This window comes from Pyxicephalus adspersus, chromosome 3, assembly GCF_032062135.1.
Source record: "Pyxicephalus adspersus chromosome 3, UCB_Pads_2.0, whole genome shotgun sequence".
NCBI lineage: Eukaryota > Metazoa > Chordata > Amphibia > Anura > Pyxicephalidae > Pyxicephalus > Pyxicephalus adspersus.
Window position 1 is genome coordinate 4,931,181 of NC_092860.1, and position 13,238 is coordinate 4,944,418.

Consider the following 13,238-nt stretch of genomic DNA (forward strand, 5'->3'; position numbering starts at 1 on the left):
ACTGCTAATTGATAATAATAAACTTGTTCTGTTGCGCTTCTTCTTCTTCTTGTCAAAAAGTTGGCATACTTGCAGAAACTGAACCTCAGTGAGGATTTAATTGCTGTCAAGTTGTTTATTTATATATTTTAGTAGCACATCTTGTTACAGTCATTACCAGCAAACAGGGTAAAGGGACAGGAAATCAAAATGACAACTGGGAACAACAGATTTCCTGGTAGTGAATATCAAATTCTGTGCAGGATAGGAATGATTTCAAGCTGAGTACAAACAGAAAAATAAAAATTATTATATATTGTAGGATGTGCATATTTTTTTGTGATTTTTACCAGAGGTCGCCAACCTTTCGGACCTCACGGACCACTAAATTCATCATTTTAAATCCTGCGAACCATTAATATGAATTTTTTTTAAAAGATAAACGCATTTGTATAATATTAATCTTCCTAATGGTGCTGACAAGGACTGTGGCGGCTCTGATTCATTGATCAGCTCACGGTTAAGTGAAGTATTACTATTGTTACTATTATCATTAGTTGCATTATCTTTGGTATTACTAAAGCTACGTACACACGTCCAACGGTTCTCACCCGATAATCGGCTCAGGGAATCTGTGTACAGCACCAGTCGTCCGAATGACCATCATGGCGGATCCACGGACGACGAATGATCCTAATGCAAGAGAAAGAGGAGAGCGTGCAGCGGGGTGCCGCTCCATCATTCTCCCCTCTGCATAGAGCAGAACGGCGCTGTATGTACAACACCCGTTCATGCATCATGCAGTGTTTTAGTCGTTGGAAAGGATTGTGAAAGATCCTTTCCAACGACTATTATTGCACATGTGTATGCGGCTTTAAGAAATGAAAAATGTTTGCTTTTTCTCACTTTCTCATTATGGGTTTTTTTCATTCCAATCTAAGACCAAACAAGAAATGATAGTTATCAAACTGTTTGATGCCATTAAATATATCAGTTATAGAAAATACACAGTTAATGTCATACTTACCTAAAAGAGCATCTGATAAATAAACAAATAAAACAATGGGATGAGAATCGGTATTGGCGGAGCGGGGTGACTGTTGTAATGGTGGAAACAATACTGAAGAATACGGCTCGGCACCGGTTCCCTCATAAATCTTAATATTACACTGATGTCACGCTGCGCCTCCTTGTGTTTCCGTCTCTAGTAGAGTTCATGAATTTAGTGCGAATATAAAGGCGAAAATTGTCATTCAGAATATAAGAAATTTATTAGAATATTATTTTTGTTTTATTATTAAGAAAACATAAAAATTGCAAATAATGTCCGAATGTTTTCGTGGACTGGTTGGCCACCACTGATCTATACAATGTAAAATGAATCATTGAGTCACATGTTCTTGTGCCGAGTCCTTTGTATAAAATAGAGGTGATCAGGGAAAGAAGAACCACTTCAATCAGATTTTTACAGTGCTTTGATTGTCACACTGTATGCACCCACAATTGGCAACCTCATACAAATGAGTAACTGATTGCCAATTTTATAGATCCCCAAGTGTCAGTCAATGACCTGATAATTGCGACTGCTGCAAGAGTGGCCATTAGCTTGTTTGAAACACATCATCCTCAGTGTTGTCTATGACTCCAAAGTGGCAAATGCTATTTGTAGATCTATGTGCTGATCAGCCTGATAGCTACTTTTTATATTTGGCGAATGGAATATCATAAAACTTCATCTTATTTAAATCAAGAAAAAATTATACAATTTATTACGCATGTTATGCTACAAAATGTGTTGTGTTGGCTGTTCAAGCTTGGATCAGGACAAGGATCTGCTCCTATGATGATTCCCTTCTGTTCAGTGATATGCAGAGTGGTGTAGCAAAATTGGCATAGAGGATTGTATTTACAGCAATTGCCCGGACACTAAAATAATCAGCGATAACAAAGAGCAGTCGTACTTTAATTTAAGAGCCCAAATGAACCCTCGCTATTTATTACTGCAATGCAGTTAGACTTTATATACAGTAATACATAAGCGGCTGCAGAGTCCTGAAGAGCCAACATCACAGACCACCAAATGCACGGACTCCCGACTGAGATGTTCCATAGATGAATATGACCGGACCTGGAAATGTTCTGAATATGGGGGGTAAAGGAGAGGGCAGAATGGAAGGTTACACCAAGAGTTCCTAAAGAAGCAACATCTGCAGCTTTGCCAGCGGGTAACAGTGATCAGTACTGTACCAATTCCTAATGCCCCCATTCATTCTCTATGGGGATACTGCAGGTAAAAGCGACTTGTAGCATCTTCCCTAAGGCAGCAGGGAAAGAAATAACTGCGCTGCAAACTCAATATAGCGTAACATATCTTGTGCAGCTCTCCAGTATTCTGAAATGCCCATCCTTTCCTGAGCAAAGAAATATAGGATGTTCCCCGTGCAAAGGATAATTCATTTAGCTTAGTGAAGTGATGAAGTTCTGCTGAATTATATGCAAGGTAAATGCTGCCTTTTCAGGTTTCCTTGCATGTGATTGGGAATTCTTTGTGAACTTTTTCTAGTTACACTTTGAAAGAAGATAATTCGCCTTGGTAAGTCGACAGCCTAAATTCCTTTAGTAAATCAGCCCCACTGTGTCCGACCACTGGAGAGCCGGACTCCTGCTTTATGTGGGATCACTGAGGTTTGACTCCCCTAAAACATACCAGTGCAAGGTAGTTAAAGAGGAACTAAACTCAAAAGTCTACAACAAAAATACACTTACCTTCAATCCCGCAGGGCAGTCCGATCCATCCAGAAGTTTCTTCCATTGGATCCCACGTCGTCCCAGCCTGTGCTCTGGGCGCCGCCATCTTCTCCTCGTCTTCCGGGTTCTTCTTCCTACCTAACCCAGGTGCGGGATGAGCTGACGGCTCACTGTGCATGCGTGAGATCGGCAATTCTTTTTCCTATTGACAAAATAGCTCCTTCTGCGCATGCCTGAGATGCTCACGGGAGCCCCCTGGGATGTGTGACGTAGGTATTCCGGGAGCCATTCATTCTCGATCACCTAGGCAATTTAGAATTAGGAGGCGGTGCTGCACCCTATTTTTTTTTTTAACAAAAAGGGTGTTGCACTTAAAAAAAAGCAAACAAAAAATGTTTATTTTTTTTTTTAATTTCAGAGTATAGGTATGCTTTAACTATTGCTGCAGAAAGGATTCACTTGGGTTGCAAAAACTCAGTTAGGTGAAAAATCAGACTTTTGATGCAGCGTCAGCCCTATTGGCTTTATTATGCAGTATTTACTTTTCTGGCTGTTGTTCTTCATGCCGCAACTATAAACTCCATAGAGATGAATGGGAGAGACTAAGTTGGTTCTTGGATATCATCAGAGTTTTATTCTAGCAGCATTCCCACGTCAATGCTTGCAGTATGGGCGCTGCCAGCACAAGCCTGATTTTAATTTTCAGCTAAGGGAGATGGAAAAACACAACACAGATAATTACACTTGCAAACTAGACAAATGACGTCACAACCTTTGAAGGGATACATACAGTAAGAAAATAAAGGTTTTTATTATTATATTTGCTGTGACCCGTTTTCTAATTGCACAATTTTCCAGTTTGCATGATGAACCTGCTTTTATTTTCAGAACCAGGACCTGACGGTATAACGCTAATCAGAGAACACCTGTCTCCATACTTAATATTTTACATAACAGCCATAAGGTCAGCCCAAGCTCGTATTCATTACAGATCAACCCCGCACCAGCTGCCAGCTTATCATGCCAAGAAATGAAAGAAAAAAAAATAAAGCGTAAAATAAGTCCACAGCTTGAGCTCTAATATCTACCCAACCAGTAAATTAGGACTGAACGTTTAATGAATTAAAAATAGATAACATTGTCAAAATTAATTTGGTCTGCAACAAAGTTGTGGTTTAAAGTAGAACTTTGGCCTCCCATTACAACAAAATATGTGCTGTAGGATTTAATTATAAGTGTAGTTGTACTTTAACAGTTTTCTCTTAGTCCCTAATACAGAAATACCTGAAGTAACCCTGCCAATGAAGTCAGTCTAATACAGCTTCATGTGCTGGGGTGTCAACAGTGCTGCACCACTTCTGAATGCAGAGAAGAGTTGCCACTGTCACGCTTAGGAAGACAGGGCCACTAGGGGGCGCTACGGCTTGGACAGAAGCAGTGTGAGCCCTGAGAAGAGCCAAGGCACAGAGTCTAGGCAGTAACCATGTGTTCTCCAGAGCCTCTAGTGGTGAGGATGTTTGCGCTGCTGGTTACTGCCAGGTTGTGGTTCGTGGGCACACTAGGGTGGGCTGGAGGATACACGGTACCAAATCACAAGGCAGAAGAATCGTCAATGAAGGCCAGGGTCAAGACAGACAGCAAGGAAAAGAGGTCAGGTCACAAGCTAGGGGTGAAATACCAGGGATCCAGGAAATGGACACCAGTGACACAGGGAGCCACCGCAAACACAGGGAACACAGGAGACGCTGGAAGCAACAGGAGGCACAGGTGACACAGGAATAACTATGGACAGAGAGAAACACTGGAACAGAACAAGGGAATAGGCGGGAAACAACATACTGGGCAACAAGGGGTTACACAGAAGCTGGACAGAGGAAACACTGAATTAAGCAACAGGTGTACAGGAAAAGCTTAGCAGAGCTAGGGGGCTTGGCACTAGTGGAGGCACGTTGCACGAGCGCTGAGTGCTGTGTATGAGCTAGCTAAATAGCCAGGGGTAATAAAGAGGCTATTTCCTGACTGGCCGTCGGGATTGCCGAAACTGATACAACTGGGAAGAGGAAGCACGCCCAAAATCAGAAATGCCCGGAGAGAGGCGCCTGCCCTTTAGAGGAAGAGGTAAGTGTGACAGTCACTCACTTGTAGGTCTGTTTCACTGCAATGTAGTGTGGCTATAAGTGTTGTCAATGCTAATTCACCAGCCCTAAAAACACTCAATGTGCAAGTCCAAGGAATCTCCTCCAGGGCAACCTGTGAGGGATAATTGGCTTTGCTGCTCACAGCTCCCAGCTATATAGTAAGGTGCCAAAATACCAATCTACTGCTACATATACATGCTAGATAAATGTCACTCAAGATGAACATTCACGATCATCTCGGGCAAAAATATAGCATAGTGATCACCCACCATTGGAGAACACTAAATAGTGGACCAGGGAATACTGCCTAAATTTCCTACAGGAGGGATGCAGCGGGGTACCTCCTGCCCGTTCTCCCCTCTTTTTAGAACTGAACAGGGCTGTGTATACAACACTCATTTGTTCTACCATCATTGGAAATTATCACAAATGATTGTTTCCAGAAACAAAAATTTGATATGTGTACAGGTCTTCAGCAGAAATCAAGAACAATCAGGAGTCAGTATTGGAGAAGCAACAAACAGAAACACACAGAGTTCACTGGAGAGCGCAGGGTCACTGGGGCACAAGGGGATCACATTAGAACACAAGGTCACTGAAGCACTCAGGGTCCCTGGATCACATGGGGCTACAAGAGAACAAGGGGTTAATGAAGCACATGGAGTCACTGGAACACACTGGGTCACTGGAGCACATGGGGTTACTGAAGCACACAGGGTCACTAGAGCCCACAGAGTTACTGGAGCACATGGGGCTATGGAATCACACAAGGTCACTGGATCAGATGGGATTACTGGAGCACAAAGGGTTACTGGAGCACATGGGGGTCAATGGAGCACCCAGGGTTACTGGAGCACATGGGGGTCACTGGAGCACATGAGGTCACTAGAGGACATGGGGGTCAATGGAGCACACAGGGTTACTGGAGCACATAGGGTCACTGGACCACATGGGGTCACTGGAGCACATGGGGGTCAATAGAACACACAGGGTCATTGGAGCACATGGGGGTCAATGGAACACACAGGGTCAATGGAACACACAGGGTTAACAGGGTTGACATGTGGTCACTGGATCACATGGGATTACTGGAGCACAAAGGGTTACCTGAGCACATGGGTCACTGGAGGACATGGGGGTCAATGGAGCACGCAGGTTCACTGGAGCACATAGGGTCAATGGAACACACAGGGTTATTGGAGTCCACAGAGTCATAGGAGAACACAAGGTAATTAGAGGACACGGGTACAGAGGATTCTCTGAAGCACAAGGGGTCATAGGGGTACTGAAGCAAAGGATTTACAGGGGACATAAGGGTCTTCAGAGACACAAGGGTCAAGCCATGAGAGGTCAGGTCACAAGCTAGGGGTGAAATACCAGGGATCCAGGAAATGGACACCAGTGACACAGGGAGCCACCGCAAACACAGGGAACACAGGAGACGCTGGAAGCAACAGGAGGCACAGGTGACACAGGAATAACTATGGACAGAGAGAAACACTGGAACAGAACAAGGGAATAGGCGGGAAACAACATACTGGGCAACAAGGGGTTACACAGAAGCTGGACAGAGGAAACACTGAATTAAGCAACAGGTGTACAGGAAAAGCTTAGCAGAGCTAGGGGGCTTGGCACTAGTGGAGGCACGTTGCACGAGCGCTGAGTGCTGTGTATGAGCTAGCTAAATAGCCAGGGGTAATAAAGAGGCTATTTCCTGACTGGCCGTCGGGATTGCCGAAACTGATACAACTGGGAAGAGGAAGCACGCCCAAAATCAGAAATGCCCGGAGAGAGGCGCCTGCCCTTTAGAGGAAGAGGTAAGTGTGACAGTCACTCACTTGTAGGTCTGTTTCACTGCAATGTAGTGTGGCTATAAGTGTTGTCAATGCTAATTCACCAGCCCTAAAAACACTCAATGTGCAAGTCCAAGGAATCTCCTCCAGGGCAACCTGTGAGGGATAATTGGCTTTGCTGCTCACAGCTCCCAGCTATATAGTAAGGTGCCAAAATACCAATCTACTGCTACATATACATGCTAGATAAATGTCACTCAAGATGAACATTCACGATCATCTCGGGCAAAAATATAGCATAGTGATCACCCACCATTGGAGAACACTAAATAGTGGACCAGGGAATACTGCCTAAATTTCCTACAGGAGGGATGCAGCGGGGTACCTCCTGCCCGTTCTCCCCTCTTTTTAGAACTGAACAGGGCTGTGTATACAACACTCATTTGTTCTACCATCATTGGAAATTATCACAAATGATTGTTTCCAGAAACAAAAATTTGATATGTGTACAGGTCTTCAGCAGAAATCAAGAACAATCAGGAGTCAGTATTGGAGAAGCAACAAACAGAAACACACAGAGTTCACTGGAGAGCGCAGGGTCACTGGGGCACAAGGGGATCACATTAGAACACAAGGTCACTGAAGCACTCAGGGTCCCTGGATCACATGGGGCTACAAGAGAACAAGGGGTTAATGAAGCACATGGAGTCACTGGAACACACTGGGTCACTGGAGCACATGGGGTTATTGGAGCATACAGGGTCACTGGAGCACACAGAGTTACTGGAGCACATGGGGTTACTGAAGCACACAGGGTCACTAGAGCCCACAGAGTTACTGGAGCACATGGGGCTATGGAATCACACAGGGTCACTGGATCAGATGGGATTACTGGAGCACAAAGGGTTACTGGAGCACATGGGGGTCAATGGAGCACCCAGGGTTACTGGAGCACATGGGGGTCACTGGAGCACATGAGGTCACTAGAGGACATGGGGGTCAATGGAGCACACAGGGTTACTGGAGCACATAGGGTCACTGGACCACATGGGGTCACTGGAGCACATGGGGGTCAATAGAACACACAGGGTCATTGGAGCACATGGGGGTCAATGGAACACACAGGGTCACTGGAGCACATGGGGTCAATGGAACACACAGGGTTAACAGGGTTGACATGTGGTCACTGGATCACATGGGATTACTGGAGCACAAAGGGTTACCTGAGCACATGGGTCACTGGAGGACATGGGGGTCAATGGAGCACGCAGGTTCACTGGAGCACATAGGGTCAATGGAACACACAGGGTTATTGGAGTCCACAGAGTCATAGGAGAACACAAGGTAATTAGAGGACACGGGTACAGAGGATTCTCTGAAGCACAAGGGGTCATAGGGGTACTGAAGCAAAGGATTTACAGGGGACATAAGGGTCTTCAGAGACACAAGGGTCAAGCCATGAAATATAAAGTCATTGCAGCAGAAGAGGGCATAGCACTAACATAGAGATGAGTTGATTAAAAAGCAAAATGCTTCTGCTCCTCTAACCAATCACAGGATCTGATCGCAGCTCTGGGCACTGCCCAGTTTTACCAACAGCCATGGGAAAAAGGGTAAAACTAAAATGAACAGAGAAAGTATTTTTTAATCAAATCTGCTTATTTACTATGGCGGCTCTTCCTATTCTTTAATGACCCGTCTATCCCAATCCTGAATCTTTAAAATAAGTATTAATTACATGAAATTCATAGTGACCATTTTGCCTCATTAAACACATTAGGAAAAAAGTTTGATCCAAGACTAATGCTAATATTTAAACAGGAGGACGCTGTCAGGATATGATAATATTCCTGGCCAAAAAGTTTCCTGAGCAGAATGATTTGCATTAGATTACTTAAAGGTGACCTTTATCTTCTGAAATATATTCATAAATCTGATTTCTGCAAGTTTTATATTCTTCCATGATATCATAACTGTCAGAGGTGAACCATAGAAACAACCGCATTGATTCTCGGATAAAAATCAGATTTTACTCTCTCCTTCTTCAGCAAGGTCAGGCAGAGGGGGAATGGAGTTTTGTGAGTGAGTGAAGGAGTTCTGAAGACTGAAACGAGGTTTGTTGAAGAAATGGCCTAAAATGAACCATACGTGAGATTTCAGTGCTGCGGAATTTGCATGGGTAGTTTCTTTGAGGCATAAAGCTTTTGCCACCGACAGATTTGCCCCATGCCAAGTCTTCCTTAGCTCCCAGCCTAACACTATCCCCTCCAATAACCTTAACCCTCCCGACGACCATAATATCAACCCTTCCACCATAATACTAACCCTCCCTGTAATCAAAATACCCACTCATGTGGAACCTCAACACTACCCCTCCTGCAACCCAAACCTTTCTGTACACTAACCATTCCTGTAACCCTAACACTAACCTTGCAACCACAATCCCTTCCTGCAACAATAACCCTTCCTGTATCAAAAATACGCACTCCTGTGTAACACTAACCCTCCCTATCACCCCAATACTAACCCTCCCTGCACCTAAAATAAAAACCCCTGCATAACCCCAACACTAACCCTCTGTGTAACTGTGTAACCCTAACACTAGTCTCCCTGTAACCACAATACTAACCCTCCCCATACCACTAACCTCGCCATAACTAAAAAAACTATTCCTGCATAACCTCAGGTTCAAATCTCGACCAGGACTATCTGCATGGAGTTTGCATGTTCTCCCTGTGGGTTTCCTCCCTCATTCTAAAAACAGGCAGTTAGATTAATTGCCCCCCCCCAGACATTGGATTGTATTAGAAAAAGACATATGACTATGGTATGGACATTAGTTAGTGATTTGGCTATGGACTTTGTACAGCGCTGCGTAACATGTTGGCGCTAAAAAAATACCATGTAATAACAATAACCCTAACACTAACCCCACCTGTTGTTCCAAAATAGCCACCCCTGTGTAACATTAACCCCTTCTATACCATCATGCTAACCCTGTAACCTTAGAATTAATAATAACCCTCTCTGTAACGTTATCACTCACCCTCTTTGTAATATTAATCCTCTGTGTAACCCTAATAATAGTTCTTCCAATAACCGTAAACTTCCCATCATTACTACCACTAACCCTCCCTGTAACACTTATCCTGTAATCTCCATACTAATATTTCCCTTACCTGTGACCCCAATATTACTTCTTCTTCATAACCCTATCACTAACCCTAGCCCTCCTTATAACCTTTACCTTCCATGGAATCCTAACACTTTGCCTGTAACAACCAATACCAAACTTTGCTTTTCTTGTACCCTCAATACTAACTCTACCTGTAACTCATATATCAGGTAGGGTTTTTAGGTTACATGTATTCCTAACACTAATCCTCTTTATAACCCTCCTGGTAATCTTCTTGTACTCAGCAATAATATGAAAACTACTTGTAACCTAAATACTCCTACTAACCCTCCTTGTAACATTACCCCCCAGTAACCCTAATACTAACGTTTCTAGTAACCATAAAACTTCCTGTAACACTTCACCTGTAATCCTAACACTACCTCTTACTCTAATATTATTCTTTCTTTTAACCCTAACACTTATCTGCTCTAAAACTAATATTTTCCTAAACTTCAAATCTATTATTCCTTGCAAACCTATCCTTCTCTGTAACTCTAGCAATAACCCTTCATACAACCTTAACATTATTCCTTGTAACTATACCTTTATTCCTTTCTTATCCCTAAAACTAAAATTTACCCCAACACTATTATTCCTGGTATCACCAACACCAACCCTACCTATACTCTGAGATCCCTTCCCTGGGACTCTAACATTAGCCATCTCTGAAACTCTAACACCACCTCTCCTTGTAACCCCAACACTAACCCTTCCTGTAACCCCCAATACCAATCCTTCCTGTAACCCCCAATACCAACCCTACCTGTAACCCCCAATATCAACTCTTCCTGTAACCCCTAATAGCAACCCTACCTATAACCCCCAATACCAACCCTTCCTGTAACCCCCAATACCAACCCTTCCTGTAACCCCCAATACCAACCCTACCTGTAACCCCCAATACCAACCCCACATGTAACCCCCAATACCAACCCTACCTGTAAACCCAACACTAACCTTTCCTGTAACCCCCAATACCAACCCTACCTGTAACCCCCAATACCAACCTTGCCTGTAACCCCCAATACCAATCCTGTCTGTAACCCCTAATATCAACCCTACCTGTAACCCCCAATACAAACCCTACCTGTAACCCCTAATACCAACCTTGCCTGTAACCCCCAATACTAATCCTGTCTGTAACCCCTAATACCAACCCTACCTGTAACCCCCAATACAAACCCTACCTGTAACCCCTAATACCAACCTTACCTGTAACCCCCAATACCAACCTTGTCTGTAACCCTCAATACCAATCCGATCTGTAACCCGCAATACCAACGCTACCTCTAACCCCCAATACCAATCCTATCTGTAACCCCTAATACCAACCCTTCCTGTAACCCCCAATACGAACCCTACCTCTAATCCCCAAAACCAACCTTACCTGTAATCCCCAATACCAACCCTACCTGTAACCCCCAATACCAACCCTACCTGTAACCCCCAAGACCAACTGTACCTGTAACCCCTAATACCAACCCTACATGTAAACCCAACACTAACCCTTCCTGTAACCCCCAATACCAACCCTATTTGTAACCCCCAATACCAACCCTAACTATAACCCCCAAAGCCAACCCTTCCTTCAACCCCAATACCAACCCCCAACACTAACCTTACCTGTACCCCCCAATACCAATCCTATCTGTAACCCCTAATACCAACCCTACCTGTAATCCCCAAATACCAACCCTACCTATAACCCCCAATACCAACCCTACCTGTAAACCTAACACCAACCTTTCCTGTAACCCCAATACCAACCATACCTGTAACCCCCAATACCAACCCTACCTGTAAACCCAACACTAACCCTTCCTGTAACCCCCAATACCAACCCCACCTGTAACCCCCAATACCAACCCTACCTGTACCCACCAATACCAACCTTGCCTGTAACCCCCAATACCAATCCTATCTGTAACCCCTAATACCAACCCTACCTGTAATCCCCAATACCAACCCTACCTAAAACCCCTAATACCAACCCTTCCTGTAACCCTAATACTAACCCTACCTGTAATCCCCCAATACCAACCCTTCCTGTAAACCCAACACTAACCCTCTATGTGGTGCTGGGAGACAGATCAGCCCCATGGCCCCTTATAGAAGTCAATGGGTTTTTCATTGGAGGGATAGGGGCAGGTGCAGGTAAACATTGCAGGGGCTGGCTGGTTGATTGGGTTGATAAGCTGCTGAGGATGCTTAGATCAGCTCAATACTGGGGAAGAGGGATGTCACTGTTTTCCTTCATCATGGAAAACTTGGAAAAAAAATGGCTTGCCATGGCTGACATCTGAAGCTTTTAGGTATATGCCTATCATGCCAATCCATCCACTTCCCTTCTATTTGAGCCTCGGAAACTGAACAAATCAATGAGCTGTAACTAAAGGAGGATGTTGGTAATCAGCCCATGCAATCCGGGACAATGACTCGGGAACTGGTAAAAGGGAATGATAGACATGACGGACATTTCAGGGTTTTTTGTTCTTTAGAAGCAGACATAAACAATTCTCAAACTTATATAAGAGCTAACTGAATATATTAGGATTGATTTATTAAAGCTCTCAAATACTAGAGAGCATAGATAATCATGGAAAAACTTGGGTGATCCAGAAAACTTAAATAAAATATTAAAATTAATGTACTAATCATTATTTTTAGAAATCCATTCCATGTTTGCAGGATCACCAGGTTCTCCCATGATGGTCTATATCCTCCAGTCTTGAAATTCTAATAAATCAGGCTCATTGTGTATGTTCTTCACAGCTGCCCTTGATGCTTTAAAAGGATGGAGGATTTTATCTCCAATGATTTAAAGACAATTCTGAGCTCATGAGATTTTCCTTTTGTGAGTGACACCACCAATGTGACCTGGTCAAAGCATTGTCACTGCTTCAATCCGGAACGTAAAAGTCTTTTCTATGTTGCTGGGGGGAAAGCTTAGAGATGCACTGACGGTCTGAAGCAAGTGATGGACTCGCCGGAAGTAGGGACTTCGGGTGTAGGAAGTGGCCGAGTCATGGCTCGTGTGGTGTAGCTAGCTGCCGTAGGCAGGGCATGAGGGAAAGGGAGACCTGGGTTGCCGTCCCTCGCTATGGCCAAGCTGCAGGGCCTAGACTTCTGGCAGGAGACCCTCCAGGGGGCCCGCTATGTGCTGGCACCAATGGTGGACCAGAGTGAGCTGGCCTGGAGGTTGCTAAGCCGCAGACACGGTGCCCAGCTGTGCTACACCCCCATGTTACATGCCCAGGTCTTCGTGAGGGATGCCAACTACCGCAAGGAGAACCTGTACTGCGAGCTGTGCCCCGAGGACCGGCCCCTCATCGTCCAGGTGACATATGGGGGGTTACCTGTACCTAGGCCTCAAACTGTTGTCATGGAGACATATATATATAT

General features: G+C 44.2%; 1 protein-coding gene across 1 annotated transcript in view; it reads left to right on the top strand.

Annotated features, from left to right (window-relative positions):
* The first annotated feature begins 12,831 nt into the window (after positions 1–12,831).
* Positions 12,832–13,238, top strand: part of DUS1L (dihydrouridine synthase 1 like) — a 16,667-nt gene continuing 16,260 nt past the window's right edge. The window contains exon 1 of the mRNA XM_072403383.1: positions 12,832–13,173. Coding sequence (XP_072259484.1) covers positions 12,937–13,173 — 237 coding nt within the window. The 5' untranslated portion in view covers positions 12,832–12,936. The remainder of the gene's footprint in view (positions 13,174–13,238) is intronic.